We start from the raw sequence: 25,167 nt of genomic DNA on the forward strand, positions 1-25,167 counted from the left end.
AAAGGGACCCACTGAGGGGTCCTCTTGAAGGTCAGTGGGAGGGAGTCTGGTGGCCTCTGCCACCCGGATCCCCTTCTCTTAAAATAAAAACCAAGGTGAGGGAGCTGCTAACAGCTAGGGAGCTTTCACTTTGTGCTGTGTACTCTCCTGGGCCACTTTATTAGTAACGATCATTTACCAATGGAAGTTATTCCTCTAAAAAGATTCTCATAGGATTCAGGCCGCGGGTCTCAGGAGTGCATCGCCCTTGAGGTTCACTTGGAGCGGAACTCAGTTTGGGAGGCTATTCAGGAGGCAAGGGACACAGACGTGGGAAAGCAGGAGAATCAAAGACAGGTCACCCGGCCCAAACCCTTCTTACGCCCACTCCGGGCCTGGCCTCGGGGCCCGGATCATCCCCCATCTCGTTTCCAGTTAAGAGCCCGGGATGGAATCCACGACCCAGGCGGCGCCGACCCTGGGGGCTTCCATCTCCCTCTTCCTGGGTCGGGGAGGGACGGAGCAGAAACGCCCCGGGGTGGGGGCTATTGTTGTCTGGTCACTGCTCGGAAGGGGGAAGAGCTTCAGGAGGGTCTCGTGCTAGGCCCCCGGGGGGAGTCGCGCCCCTGACCCCGTGGCCCCAGGTTGGGAGTGGGGGAATCAGGGCCGGAGCGCAGCCAGGCGGGGGCGCCCCAGGGCGCCCCGGGGCCCCACCGGCCCGGGTCCAGGCTGGCCTCCCGGCCCGAACCGCCCCACACGAAGCTCCCGGGGTCTCGGGCTTTCTGATTTGAACCGCGGAGGCCGAGCGGCCCGGCTGAGGTTCCCAACCGCCATTGGCTGCGGCGGCGCGGTGACATCAGCGCGGAGGGGCGCGGGAGGGAGGGCGCGGGAGGAGCCTGGAAGGGGAGTGTCCGAGAGGCTCCCAGCCCCGAAAGCCTGAGAGCCAGGGGGAAACCGACGCCGCGCGGACATGGGCCGCCAGCCCCGGCGCCTCGCGGAGCCCACGGAGGGGAGAGCGCAGCCGCGCCGGCCCGGCGCTCGCGTCTCTGCGGACCCGGGTAGGCGACGGGCACCCGCTTCTGGCCGTGACAGCCACCTGCGCCCTGCGGGGCCTGGGTGGGCTCGGTTGGGGGACCTCGAGCCCCCCTAGGGAGCAGAGGGGATTGGAAAAACCGCGATAGGGGCGGTGGGGAGGGGAGCGGGGCAGAGCTCCCCACTCCTGCGCCCGCCCCGTGTGGCAGGGCTGGGGCCCGGGCGCGTGCGGGGCGGCCCGGGTGTCTGGGGCCGGGGCCACGCACCCTGTGTCCGCGCAGAGCGGGGCTGGGGAGGACGGGGTGGCAGAGAGTCCGGCGAAATCCCGCTCCCAATCGACTTCCTCTCCCCAGACTGGGATTCGCCGGTGCCGCCCCGGGCGCTGCTGGGGCTGGGTATGAGGGTGCGGTGGGACGGGGGACCCGGCTTTTCACGTTCCACCCCTTTGCCCGGGCGTGTGTCGCTGCGGGCAGGAGCGCAGCCCTCGGCGGCGCGCGGCCCGCGGTCTCCCCGAGGGGGGCGTGAGTGCACAGAGTACTCCATGAATAAGAACCGGATTATTCGCCCGTAGTGGCGGAGGCGTGTACACTAGCTCTCGTACGCGCGCTGCAGCACACGCCGCCCAATGTCACCGGGCCGGGGAGAAGAGGGGCGAAGAGCTGCCTGGAAAGGGAACGGCCGAGGGAACAAATGCTCTCTCCCCACCCCTCCCTCCCCGCCCGGCCCCCGCCCCGCGCGCCCGCCTCCTCGGGAGACCCGGAGGCCGAGGCGGGGGGAGGCCGAGGCGCCGACCGGCGGGGTGGGGCCGCTTCCGAGCCCGGGAGGGGGCTACGCGCGGGACCCGGCGGAGCGCTCCCGGCCTGGCCACGAGCCGGGAGCGGTCGGTTAATGATTTAATCGCCCGCTTGGGGCGGTGGAACTGGGATCGGCCGTCTCTAGCTCCGCCCCCTCCCTGGAGCGCCCCCCATCGGGGGCACAAAACTGCCCCCCTGCCCGGGCCGCGTCCCGGTGAGCCACTCTGCGGGCCGCGGGCCGCCGCCGGTGAGTGCTGAGCGGGAATCCGGAGCGAGGACTGGAGGGCCGAGGCTAGGCAGGCTTCCTGGGGGAGGCCGGAGCCTGAGCCGGGGCGTGTGAGCGTGCGTGCGTGTGTGTGTGTGTGTGTGTGTATGTGTGAGAGAGAGAGACTGGGGGAGGGGTGCTCTCTGCTAACTCAAACCAGATTCCTTGTTTCCCGATGAGACGCCGCAGCCTGCGCTTTGGAAGTTTTCTTTTTCTCCCCGGGAGAATGGAGGGGAAATACAATGCTTTTTCTTTCCTTCTTGCAGCCCCTTGCAATCTGACAGGCTCCCACGTCCCTGGGCTGCGTCCACAGTGCCTATTCTTTGCTCTCTGAGCAGTTGAACGGGGCAAGGGTCCCTGAGCTGTGTGAAGCCCCCTGCTCCTCTTTAGGGTGTTTGGTTGCTGGGGGGGGGGCAGGAGTCTCCCTCATCCTTACCCCCAGAGGCCATCTGGACCAGAGCAAGCTCTCCCCATCCAGCCCGCGTAAACAATGAGGGGCCCGGTTACAGGAGGGCCTCCAGCAATGCAACTTCTTTTGCACAGTCTGGGTTTCTAATAACTCCCCACCCCCTCGGCCCCCTTTCTGAGGCCGGGGTGGAGGAGGGGACCACCGGCAGGATGGACTGAATTTTAAGAGAACAAAGAACAGGGCACAAAGGAAGGGGGAAGCGGAGCTGTGGATTTCCCCCAGGAATGGGGAGTTTGCTGGACCGGGGCTGGACTCAGCCAAGCCTCTAGGTGGCCCCAGGGCTCCCGAAGCAGTAATGGGGCACCCACTCGTGACTTGGGAGGCTCCATCCCTGGGGGGAAGCTAGGACCCTGTGTGAGTCTGGGGGTGCCTGTGGGTTCCAGCTTACATCAGCTGCCCTGTGTGAGCTGCCATGTGATTGACCGATTAGTGTGGTTTATCTCCTCCGAACTTGGACTCTGCCCCTCTAGTCCTTGGGGACAGCTGCTCCTTCCTGCAAACAGGGGGTTCAGTGAGCCTTGGGAGGTACCCAAGCGGGTTCTCCTGGTCTTCCCAAGGATCCCGGTGACCCCTGCAGGGACTGAAAATAAGCCAGTGGTTTGGGGTCTCAGCCCCTCTGCCATCTCCCTGCTCACTGATGACCCATAGCTCCCGTGACACTCCGTAGCTCAGGCCTGGACTTTGAGCATTCCTTCCGTTTTTCTGGGATTCCCACCTTTCTCTTTCTTGACCCCCCTCTTCCATTTCCCTCTCATTTCTCTTACCCCGGCCCACTCACCGATGCTCATTGCAGTCCGATGTACGGACACACCCAGCCTGCTTCTGTCCTGCTGCCTCTCGGAACCCAACGGTCCAGCCGTCACAGGACTGGAGACCAGGGAGCCCCCAGCACGTGAGAGTCTAGTCTACAAAGTGGGGAGGTGGGGATGGGCAGATGTTGACCTGGGAGAGGGCTCTTAGACCCTTCTTTGCACGTCAGGAACTTTCCCAGCAGGGCCTCGGGTTGGCTCTGGTTCAGGGATCCTAACCGCTCCCACCTTTGGAGTGGTTGATTGATTTCTGCGGCCAGGACAGGCTGTGCCCAGGTGTGGCAGGCAAGATGTTTGCAGCTGGCCACCCCTCTATCGCCCTCTTCCCTGCCCCCTCTCCTCTGATTTGGAAGGTGGGAATGGACACGGCTCAGAGGCCGGAACAGCCAGACTCGCTGTCGGGCTGTGACTCCAGCCTCCTGTGGCTGGAGCTTCCGCAGGCTCAGAGGATCTTGTCCCTGTGGGAGGAGGGAGGAGTCTTTCCCTTGGAGGAACAGGATCTGGGTTGATGCCAGAGATAAGGCTTGGGGGCGGAGGGAGAGGGGTTGAGCAATCTGGCCCTGGAAGCTGAGAGAGCCGACCCGGGCCTCGGCCTTCTGACCTATGTACTGGAGCCTTTTCCTCAACCTTGGGAAAAGGAACTGAAACCTGGACCCTTCTGGCAGAGTGTCCTGAGGGTCAGCACCTCGGGGGTGCTCCGGAAGGCTGGGCCCCTGCCAGCCTGCTCTGGACAGGGAACTGGGGTGCGGGATTGTGCTGGGAGGGACTCGTGCGCATGACTGGACCTGGCTCTTTCTTGGCTTGCAGGGTGTTGTGAAGGAAGTTGAGCCATGAGCATCCCGCATTCCCACTCACTGTGTCCCTGAAGCTCTAGCTTAAAATACAAGGAGCCTTGGGCTTCCTTCCAGTAATGTACATCAGAGTCTTCCCCAGGCACTGCCAGCTCGCAGCTCGGGACTCCAGGCCAGGGTGGCAGCACCGACATCCAGAGCCCTCCTTTGCCAGCAACAGGGGCACTGGTGGTCTCCACTCAGCTTCCCAAACTGCAAAAGGGTCTCCCTTTTGGGTCAGGTGAGCACAGTTTGGGGTTACCCAGACTGTAAGAAACTGCTGGCATTTCCCCCTCATTCCTTCATCCCAGGGGCTGAGGGCATCTGAAGAGCCACAGTGCTAGGGCAAGAAAGATCCCTGGGGCTGTATTCAGGGACAGCATCTCTTGCTCAGCCAGGGCTGCTCAGACCACCGTCTTCTGCCCTGACCATCAGGGGTGACAGATGGTGTCAGCCAGGGCAGCCTCTAGCCTCCCTGGGAGAGTCTCTGGGTTTTTATACCTGCATCCAGGCAGTTCTTGGGGTAACTGAACTTGGTCTGCAGACCCCAGCTTCGGATCTCCCCAATGTGACAGTGAAGCCAGGCTCTGTGTTCCGGTGTCTGTTCCCTGCCCTTCCTTCTTCTCCACACTCAGGTTTCCACTCCCTGCAGCCCTCCTCTGTTCCTCAGAATGTTGCCCTTGGCTCTGAGGCATCAAAAGGAGCCCCTGTGTTCCCCCCACCCTTGGGGTTTAAGGCTCAATCAAATGGTGGGAGTAGAGAGCCAGAGGGAGCACAGAAGAAACTTAGGGCTGGCAGTACCATTTGTGGACACCTCTAATGAGAATCAGGTTAGGTCCAAAGGACCAGGCTATATTTTATTGGGAGTTGGTCATGTTGAGATTTTGTGCATTATTTGTTGCTGGTAGCTGGTCCCCCAAATTCCCAAGTTTGCTAACCTACATCCTAGGGAGGAATGGGAGGGCTTTCTCTTTTCCCACCTCCACCTCATCCACCGTATTGAACTGAAATCGGAAAGAGCTGAAGTCCTAAGAAAAGCCAGGCTTCTCCTCCCGCATCTTTAAAAGGTTAAAGAAGAGAGAAGGGAAGGCAGATAGGGAAAGAGACCAAGTCTCGGGGCTGCTCGATCCCACTGCTGGTCTGGACTACAATCTGTAGCTGGGCTTCGGAAACCCGGAGGGCACCCCCCGCCCCGCCCCGCAACAGTTCATCTTGGGGCCCCCAGGGACTTTGAAAGGGGTCAGCCTGGGAGCCTTTTGGATTAGGTGTCCTCAGGTGACACTGAAGGTATGTGTCCTCTTTGAACTAGGGGGGTGACCGTGGCCAGAGTGTCACTGGGGATGCTGGAATTCTCCTACCTTTCAAGGTATAGACATAGGGCACCTGCTGAGAAAGAACACGTGATAGCATCATTTTCGCAGCAAACACGTTAAGGATGCTCGTCCCTTATGCATCCTTGTGTAAGGGCTTTACCTGGGTTAGCTTATTTAATACTCACAGTAGTTCTAGGAAGTACACGGTATTATCAATGGCTTTGAAAACTAATGAGGAAACCGAGGCACAGGTAACTTCCCCAGTGTGGCCCAGCCAGCTCGTGATCAGGGAGTCTGGCTCCAGGGTCCCCCAGGCTTGCACGTTCCATCCAGCAGGGTCAAGATGGAAATTCACCAGCCTGCTCCAGAGCAAGACCAGATGCACCTGCCACCCTCTGGCGACCCAGTCCTCAGCTGAGCGCTGTGCTTTCAGTAGGAGCGAAGTGAAACCGAACAAGGAACAAGGTCGGGCGATCTGATTTCAAGCCCTGCCTTCTGAGGCCCCAGGCAGGAGGGAGGAGCGGTGGGGCTCCCACCAGGCACCCCTTCCCTGGTTTCTGGCCAGGGAAACACACACACACACACACACACACACACACACACACACACACATCTCCAGGAAGAGCCCTGTAAACAAGCAAAGTTGCTGAATGCCCTTGAGCCACTGGCTCCTGGAGTCTTGGCTCCGGAGCTGTCGCTTCCTGTCACTCCCAGGTCACGGCTCACTCCTTTCCCTCCGGAGCTGTTGTAACTCCTGAGTAGTGAGGGGGGCTTTCTCCCTCCCTCCCCATCCAAAGCCTTCACTGCCATCCCTCCTGCTGCTTGTCCCTCCTGCTGCTTTCCTTCCTCTGGCCCGAAGCACAGGGTTCTGGGATGAAGAGGGAGCTGGATGTAAGGACAAAGATGGCGGAGCAGAGTGGAGAGAATGGCCCATTCCCAGCCCAGGACGAACAGGGGTTCCCAACAGGATGGACTTCCTAGGGGGGGGCGCCTGTGGTCTATATTTCCCAGCGTTTATCTGTACTTTCCCTGGAGTGTGGGAGAGCCCGGACTCAGGATATTTTAACCCAAATGCTGTGCAAAAGTGTTTGCCCCGTGGATGTTCATGCATCCATAACTTTCATCAGATCTTAGAGTCCAGCGCCCCAGTGATGCTTATGACACTCCCCTGATACACCTTTCGGTAAAGTGGGAAAAGCCCAGGGTTCAGAATCAGGCAGACTTCAACAGCTCTGTCCTTAGCAGCTGTGTGACTCGGGTGAAGCATTTCACTCTAAGCCTTAGTTTTCTTGTCCGCAAGATGGGGATGATGATGATAACTCCAGGGGATTGTTGGGAAGAGTACATGTGATAAAGTCCTTCAAATGCCTAGGACAGAGTTATTACTTGCCCCCCAAAAGGCAGTTTAATCAAAATGAAGCAGCTAGCTTGGTACAGAGTAAAGGCTCAATGAGGTTCATTCCCTTTCTCATACTTCCTCTGTGACCCATGGTCCAGGGAGGGCGTATCCACCTGAGCTCCATGGGTAGGATCTAAGATATCATTTCCCACTCTTTAAGCTAGACTGGACATTATATTTTCCAGCAATCAAAGGGTAAATTAATTATCCAAGCTACAGTGTGTTTTTCCCACAACTCAGCCTGTCTAAGTGACTGGTATCATTTTCCTAAAACCGTAAGAACTGTAACTTCTCTGAGATGGTTGAGAATTTCTGCATGAATCCAGTGGTGAGTATCATGATTAACAGAAACACCCCTAGAACAGCACCATTGTCAATAGGACTATAAAGCCAGGCACATAAAGAACTTTTAAGTTTTCTAGTAACCACATTTTTAAAAACTACCGACAGGTGAAATCAATTTTAATATGCTTTATTTAAGCCAGTGTATCAAAAAATACTGTCATTTCACCATGTAATCATAAAAAAAATTAATGAGATATTTTACATTATTTTTTCATACGAGGCCTTCAAAAATCCAGTGTATATTTTACAACTATAGCACATCTCAATTTGGAGGCTAAATTTTATAAATAACCAGAATTTGGATTTCCTAAAATGTACAGCTAAAAAGGTAGATTCACACACTCAAGGTGTTTTAAACATACTTCAGGGGCTTCCCTGGTGGCGCAGTGGTGGAGAATCTGCCTGCCAGTGCAGGGGACACGGGTTCGAGCCCTGGTCCGGGAAGATCCCACATGCCGCGGAGCAACTAGGCCCGTGAGCCACAACTACTGAGCCTGCGCGACTGGAGCCTGTGCTCCGCAACAAGAGAGGCCGGGATAGTGAGAGGCCCGCGCACCGCGATGAAGAGTGGCCCCCGCTTGCCGCAACTGGAGAAAGCCCTCACACAGAAACGAAGACCCAACACAGCCATAAATAAATAAATAAAATTAAAAAAACAAAAAAAACATACTTCAGTTTTCCAATAACTGAATCAAGCATTAAATTTTCATTTAAAATAATTAAAATGAAAGAAAATTTAAAAATTCAGTTCCTTGGTGGCACTAGAAATATTCCAAGCATTCAACAGCCTGATGTGATTAGTGACTACTGTGTTGGATGACTTAGGTTTTGAACAGCACTGTAAATGCCAGGAACAGAGATCTTCATTGTCAGTAGTAGTAGTCAACATTATGTTGGCAAGTGTAGCAAATTTAACGAGATAAGAATGAGGAATGGGGGAGGCAGAATTATTAGTTGCAGATGATGGGCTGGTCTACTTGCAAAGCCCGAAAGATTTAATTATACGGTTGATTAGGGTGTGTAAGATAGTACAAGCTTAGTACGGTGGCCATTAAAGAGAGATAAATCTTGTTTATTTTTTCTTATACATTTATTTATTTATTTATGGCTGCATTGGGTCTTCGTTGCTGCGCGCAGGCTTTTCTCTAGTTGCGGCGAGCAGGGGCTACACTTTCTTGCGGTGTGCGGGCTTCTCATTGCGGTGGCTTCTCTTGTTGCGGAGCATGGGCTCTAGGCACATGGGCTTCAGTATTTGTGGCACGAGGGCTCAGTAGTTGTGGCTCGCGGGCTCTAGAGCACAGGCTCAGTAGTTGTGGCGCACAGGCTTAGTTGCTCCGTGGCATGCGGGATCTTCCCAGACCAGGGTTCGAACCCGTGTCCTCTGCATTGGCAGGCGGATTCTTAACCACTGCGCCACCAGGGAATCCCGAGATATAAATTTTAAAATTGTAGCTTTCCTATATGCCAGCTACAACCAGTCAGAAGATATAGCTACATAAAATGGGCAGGGTACAAAACGCTTTCACAACGAGAGGCCATAAAATAACTCAGAATAAACTTGACAAGACGTGTGTAAGGCTTGTAGGAAGAAAAACCACAAAATTTAACAGAGAATGTCTAAAAGACTTGAATAAATGGATATGAAGGCATGATGTTGTGATAAAGTCACTTCTTCCCAAATTAATTTATTGTTTGCTTTCAATGCCAATGTAATTCCATCAGGATTTCTTTTGGAACTTAATAAAATGTTTCTAAAGTCCATCTGGAAGACTAACTGCATTAGAAAAGACAAGACATTTTCAGAGAAAAGTTAGTGTAGGGATATTATTCTACTAGATACTCAAAACATATTTTACAGAGTTGACAGTATAGACCTGGTTTAGGAATAAACAGAGATCAATAAGCAGAAAAGGAAGTCTGGAGAAACCGTGGGAAGTATCTATATATATCTGATGAAGGTAGCATTTGATTCTTTACTCATATTTTATAGCAGTTTTATACAGAACCAGTAACTAACTTTACTGTTATATTTTAATTTCTTATAAAATTGTGGGTCATTTAAAATAGATAAGCCACAGACATCTTTGTATTTCCTTTTAGTATTTTTTCTCTATGAGTAGTTTTTCATTATTACCTTACCTAGTCGTTTTAGAAGAAGTGAATATTTTCATAAAACTCGGGAGTGGGGAAGGTCTTTGCTTCATAGTACTAAAGCCAGAAATAGTAAAACAGATTTGACCGTGTAAAAATTAATAAGCACTCTATGGAAAAGAAAACAACAAAATCACCACATTGAAAATGGGCATATGATACATTTGCAGAGATATTTGCAAAATATAGTCAACATTTTTTTTTTTTTAATAATATGATGAAAGCTTTTATTATTTATTTATTTATTTATTTTTTGGCTGTGTTGGGTCTTCGTTTCTGTGCGAGGGCTTTCTCTAGTTGCGGCGAGCGGGGGCCACTCTTCATCACGGTGCGCGGGCCTCTCACTATCGCGGCCTCTCTTGTTGCGGAGCACAGGCTCCAGTCGCGCAGGCTCAGTAGTTGTGGCTCACGGGCCTAGTTGCTCCGCGGCATGTGGGGTCCTCCCAGACCAGGGCTCGAACCCGTGTCCCCTGCATTGGCAGGCAGATTCTCAACCACTGTGCCACCAGGGAAGCCCCTAGTCAACATTTTTAAGAGCCTTCATATTTAAAGTCATACAAATCCATTGGAAAAGGTGAAGCCCCCTCGCCCCAGCCCAAAAAATGTGCTGAAGCCTTCAACAAACAATTCACAGGGGAGATAGTATTTTTTTGAAATGCTCACCCTCTTTAGTAATAGAAGAAATGAAAATTATAAGTTTGAGGGTGGTGGTGATTGTGGTTTCGTTGTTTTCAATTCAGCTGAGGACACAGTAATGCCTGTTACTGGACACCATCATCCTGTGTTGGTTAGACTGCAACTTGGTAAAACCTTCTGGAGAACAAGTTAAGAAGGAGAAACAAAAGTAATTTTACTCACTTATAAGTAGGTATCCTCCGGAAATAAGGACTTGGACAGACTTAGCTGGAAGGCTATTTGTTACAGCGTTTGAACAAAACTGAAACAACCTAGCATTCATCAGTGGTCTGCTGGATGTAAAACTGAGGCTATTAGGACTTAATCTAAAATAGTGTAGCATTATTTATGAACATGTAACTATTTTCACTCAAACGTGAACAATGGTTGGCTTTATTCATCCCTCTACAATGGAAAGTGCTGCTTGTATTAAAAAAGAGGGAACATGTCTAAATCAGCACAATCCCAGAGAAGTAGCACACAAGTCCCTTATATAATTTACAGTTTGAATAGATACATTTTAGAAAGTAAAAAGAGATAGGTGAAATGAACAGTTTCTTTAACCCAGCATATTCCAAATATTATCATTTTAACAATATTTTAAAATGAGCTATTTTGCATTCTCTTTAAAGTCTAAGCCTTTGAAGTCCAGTGTATATTTTACCCTTTAGCACATGTCAACTTGGACATTTCAAGTCCTCCATTTTGGGTGCACATTTCAAGTGCCCCATGGCCACCTCGGGCTGGGGGCTGCCATATTGGACAGTGTAGGCGTACATTATTTAATAACCCCTAGAGAGCAGCAGGGAGTGGGCATCATTAAGTTCTGTAGTTCACCCTGTGAGCCCCGCTCTGACAAGAGCCCAGTGTCCTGATTACCTGGAGTGAGTTCATCCCCCCACCCCGCCCCACCCAGCAATACTCCTCTCCTGCCCCCCAACAGGGATGCCTGGACAATGGACATTGGCTTGCTGCTGTGGAAAGCATGTAGTGAGATTGGGGCTTTGTTCACTTTCCCTTCCCCGGGATCTGCCCGAGTGTGGCTGAACAGTGGCACCCTTGGGCCAATGAGCCCAAGGTCTAGATCGGCTGGCAGGCAGGGAGGGTGGAGCGAGCACTGGACAGCCAGCCTGGGAGGTTTTAGGAGAGGGCAGGGGTCAAGGTTCTGGTCTTCCTTTTTGGCAGCTGGAACCATCAGGAAACACAAGATGGAGATTGGAGCAAGACAGGCACGAGGAACACTTGAGGTGGGGCTTTGTGCTGGGCCCACTCTTAACTTTGCTGGGCGAGTCCTGGCTTCTGCTTCACGGTGGTCCTCCCCACCTCTCACCTCCCGGGGAGTCAGAACATTGGGAGGGTCCTCAGAGCAGGAAGCTGGGATGAGATCTTGTGTAAGGAGGAGCCCATCCGAACCGTCCCTGGGAGCAGGTCTCTGATGGGGGAGTCAGTCAAGTGAGTCTTGGTCCCAAGGTCTTATCTTAGATGAAAGCCTCCCTAATCCCACCCTACTCCCACCCCTCCGTCCATTGCATGTTCTCACCCTACTCCCACCCCTCCGTCCGTTGCATGTTCTCTGAATAAGCCAGAGAGCGTCACCTCATACAGAAAAGCTTGTGTTCCAAGGTCTGCCAGAAACAGGCTCACACCACCATTTAGTAGCTGGGAGAGTGAGCGAGGGCGTTCGCTCCCTCTGAGCCTCAGTTTCTCTTTACGATGGAGGCAATCGTGACACCCTCCTTGCAGGGTCAAAGGCACAAATTTAACGATGTCGCCGCACAATGCCTGGCATGCAGCAGGCACCCAGTAAATGAGAACTGCTGACAGCACTGCTACTCCTGCATTACTGGTGGTCAGCCAGTGGCTGGAGCATGGGGGTGTCCTTGTGTGACCCCGCCCCTTCTCGTTTCCTCTGCTCTTTTGCAGCCGTCAGGAGAGCTGACCTGGGGCGGTGGAAGCAGCAGAGACCGAACATTCACCTGCCCGGGGTACCACTGGGGGATGGCCATGTGGGAGGCTGGCCTCCAGCGTAGGGCTTCAGTGTCGCCGGAAATTGGCCAGTCTCCGGGGTGGGGGTGTGGGGATGGTTATTTTTCATCTGCTCGGTTGCGGAGGCTCAAGCAGCTGTTGGGAAGCTGGTTCTTTTGGGGGGGTCCTAAGCTCCCTATTTCCCCTGCCCCCAGGTTTTATAATAGACTGCCTACTTTCTCCTCCCAAACAACTTAAAAATAAAACGAGGATGTGATAAACTTGTCCATCTGGGGTAGATGCAGATTTAGGGGGACGGGAGAGAAAGAGAACAGACCTCGATGGGAGATTTTTCGATATGAGAGTGTGTGGTCTGAGCCCCGCGCTCCCCCGCCCGGCCCCCACCTGGCGCCTTGTATGGGCTGCAGCTGCTGGACCCTGAGAACTTGAGAGTTTAAAGCTGGTTTGGAAATTAAGATTTTTTCCTTAAGCCTTTGATGCTTTGGGATTTTTACTATTATTATTATCCAAACAGCACTACCACATTAAAGGAAACTTAAAAAGAAAAAAGCCTGTTTTCCTCTCAAGCCTGACATCACTCCTGAATTTCTCTGCCTGCCCTCTTGCCTTTATTCGTGAATGCGTATGTGTGTGTAGTTTGTGATCACTGTGTGTAAACAAGCCTAAATTCTGCCTTTTTTCCTTCCACTTGATGTCGTTTGGTAAACAGTTTTCCATGTCCTGCGTGGTCTTCATAGACCCTGCTTTTCATGCCTGCAGGATAATCTGTTGAGTTAATGGCTCCTAGTTTTCTCAACCATTTTCTTCTTGTTGGGTGTTAGGTTGTTTCCAGTCTCTTGCTATTATGAATAAGGCTTCAGTGACTGTCTGTGTTAGGGACTTTTTTCTGCTTTGAGATAGTTCCATAGGGTAGGTTTCCCACTGCGGGCACTCCTGAATCATTCTTGATTGAAAGCCTGTTCAAAGAACCTGCCGTAATTGCCGATGCCCCAAGATCACCCTGTCCTGGGACCATTGTCTCTGAGCAGCCTTTGATCCCTGTTTTTTCTTTCCTTTTTAAATTAATTTTTTTTTTTTGGCTGCGTTGGGTCTTTGTTGCTGCGCGCGGGCTTTCTCTAGTTGCGGCGAGCGGGGGCTACTCTTCGTTGCAGTGCTTGGGCTTCTCATTGCGGTGGCTCCTCTTGTAGCAGATCACAGGCTCTAGGCGCGCGGGCTTCAGTAGTTGTGGCACGTGGGCTCAGTAGTTGTGGCTTGTGGGCTCTAGAGCGCAGGCTCAGTAGTTGTGGCGCACGGGCTTAGTTGCGCCGCAGCATGTGGAATCTTCCCGGACCAGGGCTCGAACCCATGTCCCCTGCACTGGCAGGTGGATTCTTAACCACTGCGCCACCAGGGAAGCCCCGGTCCCTGGTTTTGTACCACTCTCCCTGCCTGGTGGCACCTAGTACCTGCTGTTCGGTGGGAGGGAAGTCCTTCCCCTCCCCTTTCCACGCTCAATGCCACCAAGATGGTAACAGACACAAGAAGGTCTAGCCCGGTGCCTGGCAGTGAGTCAACCCCCATGGTATCTGCAAAGGACCTTTAGAGATTGGGAGACAGGGGACCTGGGCACCGGTGCCATCTGGGCCCCTCACCAGCTCCTTGGCCTTGGGCAAGTACTTTTCTCCGCCCCAGTAGCCCTGTCAAGGCCACCGGGCTGGATAATCTCTGGGTGTCCTCTGTCTCAGTCTTAGGAATCTCTGAAGTTGAAGGCAACGTGGATGCCTCCGTGGGAGTCACGTGACATTATGGGTACCGTATTGTGACACCCGGAGGGGTGTGCAAAAAAATCCACTGACATGTGAGAAGAAAACACCAGAACTTCTATTTCATATATTGACTTTCTTTAAAAGAAGGAAAGCTAAAACATATTCGTTGCTGCATGGATTGACAATAGCCATGTATATAAGCTATAAAAGATATACGTGTGTGTGTGCATAAATTACACGCTCCCTGTTTTGATGTGTGGAGGCCCCCGCGCTTTGGGTCCTGCGGGGCTATTTTAGTGGCTGGAGCCCGGGTGTGGGAATAAAGCCTTCCATCCATGACCCAGGGCAAACCTCTGAATTTATCCTCTCCATCTCTGAGTGTGGTTGCTCCACACCCAGGTATTTTAAGGCGATATTTGACACAGATAAACAAGTAGTACAGGAGTTATAATAGTGATATTTCACGTTTCTATCCTGGGCTCTTTTTTTTTTAAATTTAATTGTGGATATTCAGGCTCAGATTATTTTAAGACGGTGCTTCCTACCATCCTGGTGCAAAAGGGCACACTTTCAGATATGAGAGGGCTTGTGGCAGTGTTAGTGAAGGAACTAAAAGATTCCAAATATACTGAAGTCAGCTAAAAATAACCACACAGCCCCCACTGAAGTTCCTCCTGTGTAACAGTGTGCATCAAAGCACCCATAGTTCTCATCCTTTCCCCCTGCTGCCCATCAGCTGTTGGAATGAAACAGTCTTCCCCTTTCTCTGGGACTCCTTATCTTCACAGGATAAGGCTGGGGAGCATTCCAGAAAGCGCTGGATCTTTCTCTGGCAACAGAAGCCAGAGCCCCTAACCTCTTACAGGGCATCGTGGCCCGCGTCGCGCTGCGTTTCTTGCACAATCCCCTGCAGCCTGTTGTTCCAGCTGACACACGTTGTGTAGCAGAATGCTTCCCCCGTTTTGGCAAAGTCAAGTTCTTCCTGGTGGCAGGAAGTTGGTTGCACCCCGAGGGAAAGGTCCCTGGCCTGCCGGGTGAGACGCACCCCTGGCAGAGGACTCCTGGGCTCGAGCTCCCCTTTGAGTCTGCCCTCCCTCTCCTCCCCTATCCGGGCCCTCAGCTCCTGGTGTCTCCACCTCCAAAACCTGCCCCGGATGTGCCCCACTCTGTCCATCTCCTTAACCACACCCTCGTCCTGGCCCCCATCCTCTTTGCCCTGAATTCTTGCTTCCCCTCCTCCATGCCTCCAATCCAGCCACTGCCATGGGAACCTCCAAACACACAGATGGGATGGCTTCCTGCTTAGGGAGGTTTCCTTTGGTACCTAGAACGCCATCCAAACTCCGGCCTGGGCTTCCTGGGAGGGCCCTGTGTGACCTGGCCCCTGGGTTTTCATTCCGTTCCTCAAACACAAGCTTGTTCCCACCTCAGGGCCTTTGCACATGCTGTCCCGCTGCTGGCATGTTCTTGGCATGCCTGGTTTCTTCTCATCACTCGGTTCTCAGAAGGGCCTCCCACAGCCCATAACTCCCACGCTGACTCTCCCTCGTTTCCCCCTTGACCCTGAGGACTACGAGATACTGTTTTATTCGCGTGTTTACAGCCCCGTCGCCCACCCACCCACGCTCACACCACAAGCATGCCCAGGAAGGCTGGGCTTGTCCGCCTCGTTATTTTCACTGCTCTGTCTCCAGGGCCCAGAAGAGTTATGGGAAAATTGGTGGGTGTGCAGTAAGTCAGTGAGTGAGTGAATGAATGAATGAATGAATAAGGGAACGAAGCCACTTGTATCCAATCCAAGCCACGACTGAAGTCATCGTGTCAAATGCCACGTTGCTGGCGGCTGGAATCAGACGGGATGGGTGGTGAGAAGGGGACGTGGTGATGGAGGGGCTGGCTGCCCAGTGGCCGTGGCAGTGGGCATTGAAGCACGTGTGCTCTGTGTACCAGGTGAGCTTTCAGGTCAGCTGCACAGTGGGAGGCCTGCTTGGCTGCCCCGGGAGAGCTCAGGTCTGTCTGGGAGCTGCTGGGCTGGCTGAGGTGGGAGGGCAGTGCTCTCTGGACGGCCCGCCGGGGGTGGGGATGAGGGAGGGTCCAGGCCAGGGCTGTCCTCTCTCCCGGGAGCTGAGCTGAGCTGAGCTGAGCTGAGGGTGTGGTTACTGTCAATCCAGCCGGGGGCCTGGCCTTGCGGGGAGGGCTCCTCGCCCCTGGCTTACAGGAATGTTCTGTGGTCAGTGGGCCAAGGGTAGCGGAATCTGATTCCAGCAGAGGCTGGAGAGATGCGAGTTGCTGCTCTGTTTTCCCTTGCTGTGCCAGGAAAGGGGGATGTGGCTTCCGGGGTGGCGGGGTCAGGGAGTCCCGCCCAGGCGGGCTGTGGGGAGTGGCTGCCCTGTCATCTGGCGGCCTGTTTTAGCCACTTCCCCAGAGCTGAGTCACAGGGCTTAGCCACGCCCCCTCCCGGAGCCGCGGCTCTCTATGGCCCGGTCCCTTTCCGGGTGGGTGCTCAGGGCCCCCCGAACTGCCCCCAGGACTGGCCCAGGGCACCTGCTCGTACTTGTACTCAGAGTTCCACCTCCTCACCCCCAAACTGCTCTCTGTTCAAAGCTTAGGGTGACAGTGTCATGAGGGTACCATAAAACCAAGGATTTAAAACAACCCGGTGAGTGAGCTCTTGCCAGCCCTGAAGCCTGGCCTGTCCAGCCTGGGCTCTAGCTGTAGGACCCCAGGGCTGCTGCAGCCCCTCCTTGCTGGGCTGGGGGACCAGTGGGTGACTCTGGGCCCTGACTCTGAGGACTCGGGACATTTTCATGCTGGATACTGAAGATGGTTTGGTTTTTCACAAGCCACAAAGCCTCGTTCCCACCCCCAGGGAGCGAGACCACAGACGGCAGATAAGCGCTGGCCGGACCTGCTCTACCTTCCTGGGCTGTGGGGCTGTGCAGGGGACCAGGGACCTCCCTGCCGGCCCCTCTTATCCTGATCTCGAGCTCTACCTTCGAGGACGTGCCAGGGTTGGGGGCCCTTCTGTCCTGTAGCCGCGATGGCCAGGATGCCTGGTCCCTGCCGGTGGCCACAGGGGTCTGCACCATCTCTGCCGAGCCCTGGGCAGCTGGGCCTGCGGTTTCCCTTTCTGTTCTTTTTAATAAGCACTTAAAATCCGGGAAACCACAGCGCCTGATGCTTACTGGCTCTGGGGATTCCTGCCGTTACTTTGAAACCCTTATGCAACTCTGGAGCTTCATGTCACTGATCCCACAATTCGAATCCTTTACGTTCCCTCCCTTCCCTCCTTCCCTCCCTCCCTCCCCTCCTTCCCTCCCTCCCTCTCTTTTTTTTTTTTTCCTTACTTTTTTTCATTTTTCTTTCTTTCTTTTCTTTTTTTAAATTTGTTTGTTTTTCTGTTCACCTGGTGAATAGTATGTGTTTTATTTTCACATGTGCGCGCTCACTCCAGGGCAGGGTTTCTCAACCCAGGGCAGTTTTGCCCCCCAGGGGACACTTGGCATGTCTGGAGACATTTTGGTTGTCACAAGCAGGGGAGGGATGCTACTGGCATCTGGTAGGTAGACGCCAGGGATGCAGCAGAACATCTTACAATGTGCAGGACGGCTCCCACAACAGAGAATTCTCTGGCTAAAGGTGTCAGCAGTGTCAGAATCTGCTCCAGGGTAATACAGGAACCTTCTCGAGGCAGCGGCCAGGCTCCTCCTGTCTCTGGACTCTTCCAGCCAGAAGTGGGGAGGGTAACTGACCGGAGATGCTACCCACCAAAGGCCAGAAAGAGGCCTGGCATGGGGCAGAGAGAGCACTGGACCCAGAGACCGGCTTCCACCCCAGCTCTGCTCTTACGCACATAAATCTGGTTAAGTCACTTTGCTTCAGTGAACTTGTTTTCTCATCTGGAAAATGAAAGAGCTGAAGAACACAGGATTCTGTGACCAGAGCCAGGAGCTGAACTGCAGCTCCTGAAGATGGTTGAAGGTTGAAGATGTGGACCCTTTCTATTCTTGCTTCACTGCCCTGGTGGCTGCAGAAGCCCTAGGGATTCTCCAGTACCAAGAGTGCCTTAGAAACCTGGTTTGATTTTCTTCTATGCCGAACGTGTCTGAGGCCGACTCACTCCATCCTCCTTTTCTCTTGTTTAGCCAAAGAGAGTTTTCCCCAACGTTGGCCTGAGAGCCCATGGCTGGCCCAGAGGGTCACATATGGTGACTCTCTCCTGGAGCAATGTGGAGGGGATGACCCTAAGGCCAGTACTTTTCATGTGTCTAGTTTAGGCGTCAGCAAACTATGGCCCAAATCTGGCCCACCACTTGCTTTTATATATAAAGTTTTATTGGGACACAGGCATGCCCATTTGTTTATATACGGTCTACTGCTGCTTTCCTACCACTGTGAAGATGGAGCTGAGCAGCTGGGACCAAGGCCGTATCAGTCATGAAGCGGAGAATCTTTGCTGTCTGGATCTTTATGGAAAACGTTTGCCAAAACCTGGTCTAGCTGTTCCGTGTCTTAATTGTTTAGAAGTTAGATCCCAGGGCATGGGCAGGAGCGAGGGGCCAGGTCAGAGGTAGGGGAAGCGAACTTTCCTGAGGGTCTGGGGGGAAGGAGGAGAGTGAGGAGGGGGAGCTGACCGACTGTAGTGGGTCATCTCAAGGCCTTTCAGAGGAGTCCTCACCTGACTCCGCCCAGCCGGGCTCACCTGTGTGGCAGGTGAGCCCCGGTGCCTGGCTCCCGCCACCCTCCCCTGCCCTGGAGTGACAAGCGCTGTGACTGCCTGGGGGTTGGGGGGGACCATCTGGCTGGGCATCAACAGCGGGACAAGGAACAAAGAACGAGAGCGTGGGGAGGGGGTTAGAGGGCACAGAGAGGTCAGGCTGGGAGCCCCGGAGCCGGGCTGTAGGCTGAAGTGACCTTGTCCTTGGGCTCAGGAAGGCAGAAAGGGAGCAACCAAGGGGCTGGGGTGGAGGTGGGGGGTAGGAGGGAGGTGCTGGCCTTTCAACAGGTGTTTGAGGACCGACTGTGCCATGCACTGCTGGACGGGATTCAGTGGCGACAGGCCCTTTGGAACCCTCCGGAAGCGCATAGTCCAGTGGGAAGATGACAGTCGAGCCGAGCAGGCAGTGGTAGAATGACAGAGCCAGTGCCTGCTGGGAGCAAGGACGTCCACAGTGCTGGGGGTCGGGCAGGAGGTGGTCGGGAGGTCTCACCCGGGCTAAAGCAGCTTTCCTGGAAGAAGTGACAGCTCAGCTGAGCCCTGGAAGACGTTGGGTGAGCCAGGTTGACAGGTATTCTAGCAGGGAGCTGTGCACGTCCAGCCCTGGAGTCCGGGAGACGGAAGCCCAGGGCCAGGGCGGACCGCAGGGGTAGGGGAGCAGCGAGGAGTGAGGCAGGGACTGGGTTTCCGATCGGGGGGTCTGCACTGGGGGGTCCTGGTCGGGTTTTGATTTAGCCAAAAGGTGAAGGATGGGGGAAGGGGAAGCAGGGCCAACTGGGATGTGGTGGCCTAGCTTAGGGCAGCATCGGGGGTGAGGAAGAAACCCGGTGGGACATCCTGGGTTGCCCTTGGCAATGGGGAGGATAGGCCTGGAATGCGGGGGCCGTTGAGAGCTGTGCTGTTAGCAGGACTGGTGGCCCAGGACCACCCCCTCACCCGCCAGCCTTGGTTAAGTCCCTGCACCCACCTCACCCCACTCTGCTCAGCCCTGCGCTGCTGGGTTTAGCACTGGGGGCTGGTTTGGCTTCAACACTGGACTTCAACTTGGCCTTTGCCAGGAGCTGCATGGGTGGTACCTGCCAGGAGATTTCAGAGGCTCTCCCGGCCTCCCTGCTGAAGTTCTTTGGTTCAGGTTAATCACCTGGGGGTCTGCGTTCCCAGGGCGCCTCGGCCATCTAGGGTTTAGTCTCCGCCTCCCTGCACCCCTAGTGATTGAAGACGCTGGGAGTTTCCCAGTCTTGGTCTCTGAGAGACGGAGGGTGGATCCTTGGCAGAGAGCTCGGGGCTGCACTGTCGAGATGTCGCAGGCAGGATCCTCACCTCGGGGCACCCACCAAGGGCCGGAGGGCCGGGGAGCTGGTTCTGTGGGTCCCGGCGGCTCCACCCGATTCTGATTCAGAGAGCGAGCTGCCGCCCACGTCTGTGGAGGTGCCAGGCAGCGCCTCCCTGGGGCCTGTGCCGTCGTCTCCCTCCTCTAAGAACCATGACTCAGATTGAGGTGTCCACTAACTCCACAGGGGCTGAGGTCAGGCAGCCGGAAGAACTAACTTACAGTGTGTCTCCAGACCGGTTGTTGACTGGAGTCACGTCTCTCCCGGGTCGGCTGCCTGGAGCTGCCTGTGTACCTCCGCCTCTAGGGGCGTCCTGGTTGCGGGGTGCGGGAGGCATTGTCCTTTAGAAGAAGGCTCTCTCACTCAAGTCTCAGGGAGAGCATGCCTGTGGCTACTTGAACTCCAAAGAGTGCTCGCCTAACCGGAGAGCCTGTGCCTGGGGAAATAGGCAGGGTTATGAAATTGACTGCCGGCTTGGCTTATTTCACACTGTTTCATTTTGGTAGGAGAGCGGAGGTTTAAATAACAACAACCCCTGGGCAGGTGGGCTTTTGTGCTGAGCGGACAGCCGGGTTAACCCTTTCCCTGCTGTTCTCTTCTTGCAGCCCTATGATCTCCTCCTTATCACCCCCTCCACCCGCCGGACTTCAGATCTGACCTCAGATCCGCCTGCTGTCTCTGGAGGGGACCCCCTCCCCTCCCCTCCCCCCCCGGCAAGATGCCGATCCTCAAGCAGCTGGTGTCCAGCTCCGTGCACTCCAAGCGCCGCTCCCGAGTGGACCTCACGGCCGAGATGATCAGTGCCCCGCTGGGCGACTTCCGCCACACCATGCACGTGGGCCGGGCGGGGGACGCCTTTGGGGACACCTCCTTCCTCAACAGCAAGGCTGGGGAGCTGGACAGCGAGTCCGTGGACGAGCAGGCCGCCGCCTCCTCGTCCTCCAAACGCGGCCTCCTGGCCCGCAAGTTCCGGGGCAGCAAGCGGTCACAGTCAGTGAGCAGGGGGGACCCGGAACAGAGGGACGTGCTGGGCCCCCTGCGGGACTCGGCCCTGTCCGTCAAGAACGCCATGTCCCTGCCTCAGCTGAACGAGAAGGAGGCCGCCGAGAAGGGCTCCAGCAAGCTGCCCAAGAGCCTGTCCTCCAGCCCCGTGAGGAAGGCCAGCGGGGAGGGCGGCCCGGAGGAGGCGGTGCCTCGGCGGAATGGGGCCTCCGCCCCCCACTCCCCAGACCCCCTCCTCGACGAGCAGGCCTTCGGGGACCTGGCGGATCTGCCCGTGGTTCCCAAGGCCAGCTTCGGGCTGAAGCACGCCGAGTCCATCATGTCCTTCCACATCGACCTGGGGCCCTCCATGCTGGGCGACGTCCTCAGCATCATGGACAAGGCCGAGTGGGAACCGGAGGAGGAGGAGGAGGAGGAGGAGGTCGGTTACCATGGTGACGAGGACCCAGCAGGCAGCCCCGCCCACGCTCCCCCGACGGTGGCGGCAGCCCCTCCCCTGGCAAGGCAGGAAGGCGCGGGGGGCCCGGACCTGCCCGCGCTGCCCTCCCGCGCCCTGCAGGAGGAGGGCTGGGCGGCGGTGGCCCCCAGCCCCGGCTCGGCCCGCAGCGTGGGCAGCCACACCACACGGGACAGCAGCTCCCTGTCCAGCTGCACCTCGGGGGTCCTGGAGGAGCGCAGCCCCGCCTCCCGGGGGCCGGACCGGGCCCGGGCCACTCTCCCGAGGCAGCCGGACCCCGAGTTCTCCTTCATGGACGAGGAGGAGGAGGACGAGATCCGGGTGTGAGGCCGGCCGGAGGTAGGGGCTCTTGGCTTTGTCTCCTCCCTGCCCCCCGCCTCACAAGGTCGGCCAAGAGCCTGGCTGCGGGCCACAGACAGACCCTGGACCTCACGGATGAGGGGCGCTGGCCGAGCCTGGGGGCCCACGGAGGACCTGGAGCTGGCTCGGGTGCCTGACTTCTTCGCACACCCTGCCCTGCCTGAGCTCGTAGGACAGGGCTGCGTTCTCGCAGCAGGAATCGGCTTTCCTCTCCCGGCCTCCAGTGGATGCCCGCTGTCAACCTGAGTCCCTGCCACGTGCAGCAATAACAGGGCAGCCAGGGGCGGCCCAGGGGTGCCAGGGCTAAGGACACTTGACCTGCCTCTTTACTCCTGGCGTTTCTGTTGTGACCGGCGGTGGCCGCCGGAAGAAACGCCTGTGACAGGTCACAAGTCCTGGCCCCTCCCTCCTCCATCCCCAGCTCCTGCACGGGGAGCCCCTCGGAGGAAAGGCGGACCGAATGTGTACACTCAACGCGACCCCTTCCGCGGGGTGAGAACAGGATGCAGAACGGAAGGAAGGCCCTGGGGCATCTTGAGTTTTCAAGAGGGGGCCCTTGCAGGATGACACTAGGACAGGCTGCAGCCCTTGCTCAGTCCCTCTGGGTTTGTTTGTTCTTGTGTTTAAATCTTTTTAGAGCAGTACCAGCAACGGTGTTTGTAGGCCCGCCACCAGGAGGAAAACAAATCCTTTTAGAAAACCTTTATACTAAGTGCTTCCAAACTTTATTTAGAACTGTATGGGGTGGAGGTCTGTGCGTGTCTGTCCTCGGCCCCCTCCCCCATAGCTATTAACAACAACAGGCAGCCAGTGTAGAAAATTTCTGGAAAATGATTATTAAAAAAAAAAAATGTCATTCCTATGGGGGGATAAAACCTCTTTTGACTGGCTTGTTCCCTCCTCCACCGCAACCCCCGGACTGACTACTTCCCTTTCCTTTCCCAGGCCTCTGCCAGCAGAACCCCCTTCCCCACTTCTGAGTCAGTGGTCCTGAGGGTATAGGGTTGCCAGATTTAGCAACATAACAAAACAAAAACCAGAATGCTGAGTTACATTAGAGTTTCAGGCATGCAAAGGATAATCTTTTAGTGTAAGTATGCCCCATGCCATATTTGTAATACACTCATGCTAAAAAATTAGTTGTCTTTCTGAAATTCAGATTTCACTCTGCGCCCTTAGAACCCCACCCAAGGGGATTGAGTGGAGGTTGGGTGCGAGCCCCCAGGATTCACGGATGATGATTTTTCTGTTCTGGCAACAGGCTGACTCACCTTCTCCTGTCCCCTTGTAGCCAGTGGAGGGAGGGGGACGGACAGAACTGCCACGGGGTCCAGCCAGGGCTGGCGGTGGGTGTAGCTGCCCTAGCCTCCTGAGTTTTGCCAGATCCGGACTCAGACACTACCTTCGTTCTTGAATTGGGTGCCCACTGGTTTCCTGCCATGCAGCCTCTGCCAGCTGCTGCCTTTGAAACCCATCTAGACAGCGGTCAGTTCCAGATTCTAAACTGTATATTTTTTTTTTCCATGAAAATGTTAAAACAGCAAGGAAACATTAAAATAAAAGGCCTTACAGCATGCCTGGTGTCTCTGTTTTTTGGGGGGGGTGGATAGGGGTGAGGGTGCGGATTCGGGGTGCTGGGGCTGCCCGAGCCCCGATGGCACTCGGGGGCCTGAGGTGGCTTCTCTCTCTGTCTCTTTGGGGCCCGCCCCTCCTGCACCACTCTCCAGCTTCTGGAAGGACAACGCCTCACGTGCCCATCAGCCTGGGCAGGCCCTTGGGGGCTCTGGGATTTGGTGTCCCGACTGCCACTCACCACTGGGGGTCCTCGGGCACTTTGTCACGCAGCCGCTATGTGCCTCACCCTTCTCATCTGTTAAATGGGCGTCGTGCTGTTCTCACAGGGCTGGGCTGAAGACACAGTCACTGCCGTGGGGTTTGCCAAGTTTTTTTTGTTTTTTTTTTTAATATTTATTTATTTGGTTGCACCAGGTCTTAGTTGCGGCAGGCGGGCTCCTTAGTTTCGGCTCGCCGGCTCCTTAGTTGCAGCACGTGGGCGCCTTAGTTGTGGCAGGCAGGCTCCTTAGTTGCGGTTCCAGGGCTCCTTTAGTTGCGGCTCGCCAGCTTCTTAGTTGGGGCACGCAGCCTCCTTAGTTGTGGCAGGCAAACTCTTAGTTGCGGCACGCGTGTGGGATCTAGTTCCCTGACCAGGGATCGAACCCCAGCCCCCTGCATTGGGAGTGCAGAGTCTTATCCACTTCACCACCAGAGAAGTCCCCCAAGCTGTTATTAAACCGAGGGAGGTGCCCGACCCGCATGGGGCTGCAGCGGGGAAAGGTGCCGCCCTCCCTCCCCTCCTCCCTTTCACCATCTGACCTGGAGAATCAACTTACAGGGGCTGTGGTCTCCGTTCAGCCTCGTGGCCCTGGTAGGTGGACTCTGGTGTCCCCATTTTATAGCAGAGATGTGCTCCAGAGGCCACATGGCCACCTTCTCCAAAGTCACCGAGTGTCAGTCAGAACATTACTGATTCGAAACCCTTTCCACACAGGCACCTCAAAGCTTCATTACTTGGGGAAGTGAGGAGGGGGTGTGTCAGCCCTGGGTGGGACCTGGTGACCCCTCCAGCCCCTGGTCCAGCTCCTCCCTCACCCCTTCCCCTCTGACGTGGGCGCGTCTCTAAGGAGAGAACGTCTGTGCCCCTGAAGCCCCTTGCATGCCCTCCTTTTCACCTGGGGGCCCCAGTGCAGCTGAGTTCCAGGAAACCCTGCCCCTCTCCCGGGGAGAAATTTGGGCATGTACTCATCCTCCTCCTGGGAAGCAATTAGAAGCATAATTAAAATGTCGCCCAGGTCCCTCTGTCCCTAGATTGGCTCATTAGAGGTAATGAGGGATGTGGCTAAGACAGAGTTATGAGTAGGTGGGGTGGTGGCCCCGGGGGAGGGAGGGGGGATGGGCACACACCCAAGCCCAGCGGGAGTGATGGGGTCCCCCAGCTCTAGGGGGAATGGAGAGAGAAATGCACTGTTCAGCAAGGCTCAGGGGGATGGTACCTGAGTGGGAGCTGTGCCTCCCAGACATAGTGTACCCCCCACCCCCCATTCCACCCACATCCGCTCACCCAGATTCTTGAGAGTCTGGGAGCAGCCAGCCTCCCCAAGGCTGCAGACCTGCTTTTTGACTTGATGGGAAAGCGCTAGCTGTTTAGGGAGACCCAGGGGCCGGCTGGACCCACACTTTGGGAGCGTGCTTTCTGACTGGGGGCTCAATGGGCGCCCCAGACAAGCGTGGGATAACCAGGCAGGACGAGCCTAGCCACCAACTCTAACCTTGGTTTGCTGTGTGGACTTGGGCCAGTTATTTTCCCTCTCTGGGCGGCTTCAGTTTCTCCATCGTTACAGTTAGGCACTAGCTCAGTCGTTTTCAACTTTTTACCAGAAGTTCTGTTTGTCATGAGGTATACAAATAGACTGAACAAGAGCTTCCCTGGTTGGGGGTGGATCCTTTCTCC

At 55.3% G+C, this 25,167-nt stretch overlaps 1 protein-coding gene across 2 annotated transcripts; it reads left to right on the top strand.

Annotated features, from left to right (window-relative positions):
* Positions 1 to 887: 887 nt before the first annotated feature.
* CDC42EP4 (CDC42 effector protein 4) lies at positions 888 to 23,233 on the top strand. Of its 2 annotated transcripts, none has more exons than XM_061176155.1 (2): positions 888 to 1,037; positions 20,446 to 23,233. In XM_061176155.1, exon 2 carries the CDS (start codon positions 20,559 to 20,561, stop codon positions 21,624 to 21,626), a length of 1,068 nt encoding a protein of 355 aa, XP_061032138.1. In that variant the 5' UTR covers positions 888 to 1,037; positions 20,446 to 20,558; the 3' UTR covers positions 21,627 to 23,233. The 2 variants fall into 2 exon arrangements, with proteins under 2 accessions (XP_061032138.1, XP_061032139.1); XM_061176156.1 differs by lacking the exon at positions 888 to 1,037 and adding an exon at positions 1,941 to 2,052.
* Positions 23,234 to 25,167: the final 1,934 nt, after the last annotated feature.

Source organism: Eubalaena glacialis, chromosome 19 (genome assembly GCF_028564815.1).
Source record: "Eubalaena glacialis isolate mEubGla1 chromosome 19, mEubGla1.1.hap2.+ XY, whole genome shotgun sequence".
NCBI lineage: Eukaryota > Metazoa > Chordata > Mammalia > Artiodactyla > Balaenidae > Eubalaena > Eubalaena glacialis.

Excerpts from the sequence above, each read along its gene's own strand:
- CDC42EP4 (XM_061176155.1), top strand. The coding sequence starts at position 20,559 with ATGCCGATCCTCAAGCAGCTGGTGTCCAGCTCCGTGCACTCCAAGCGC.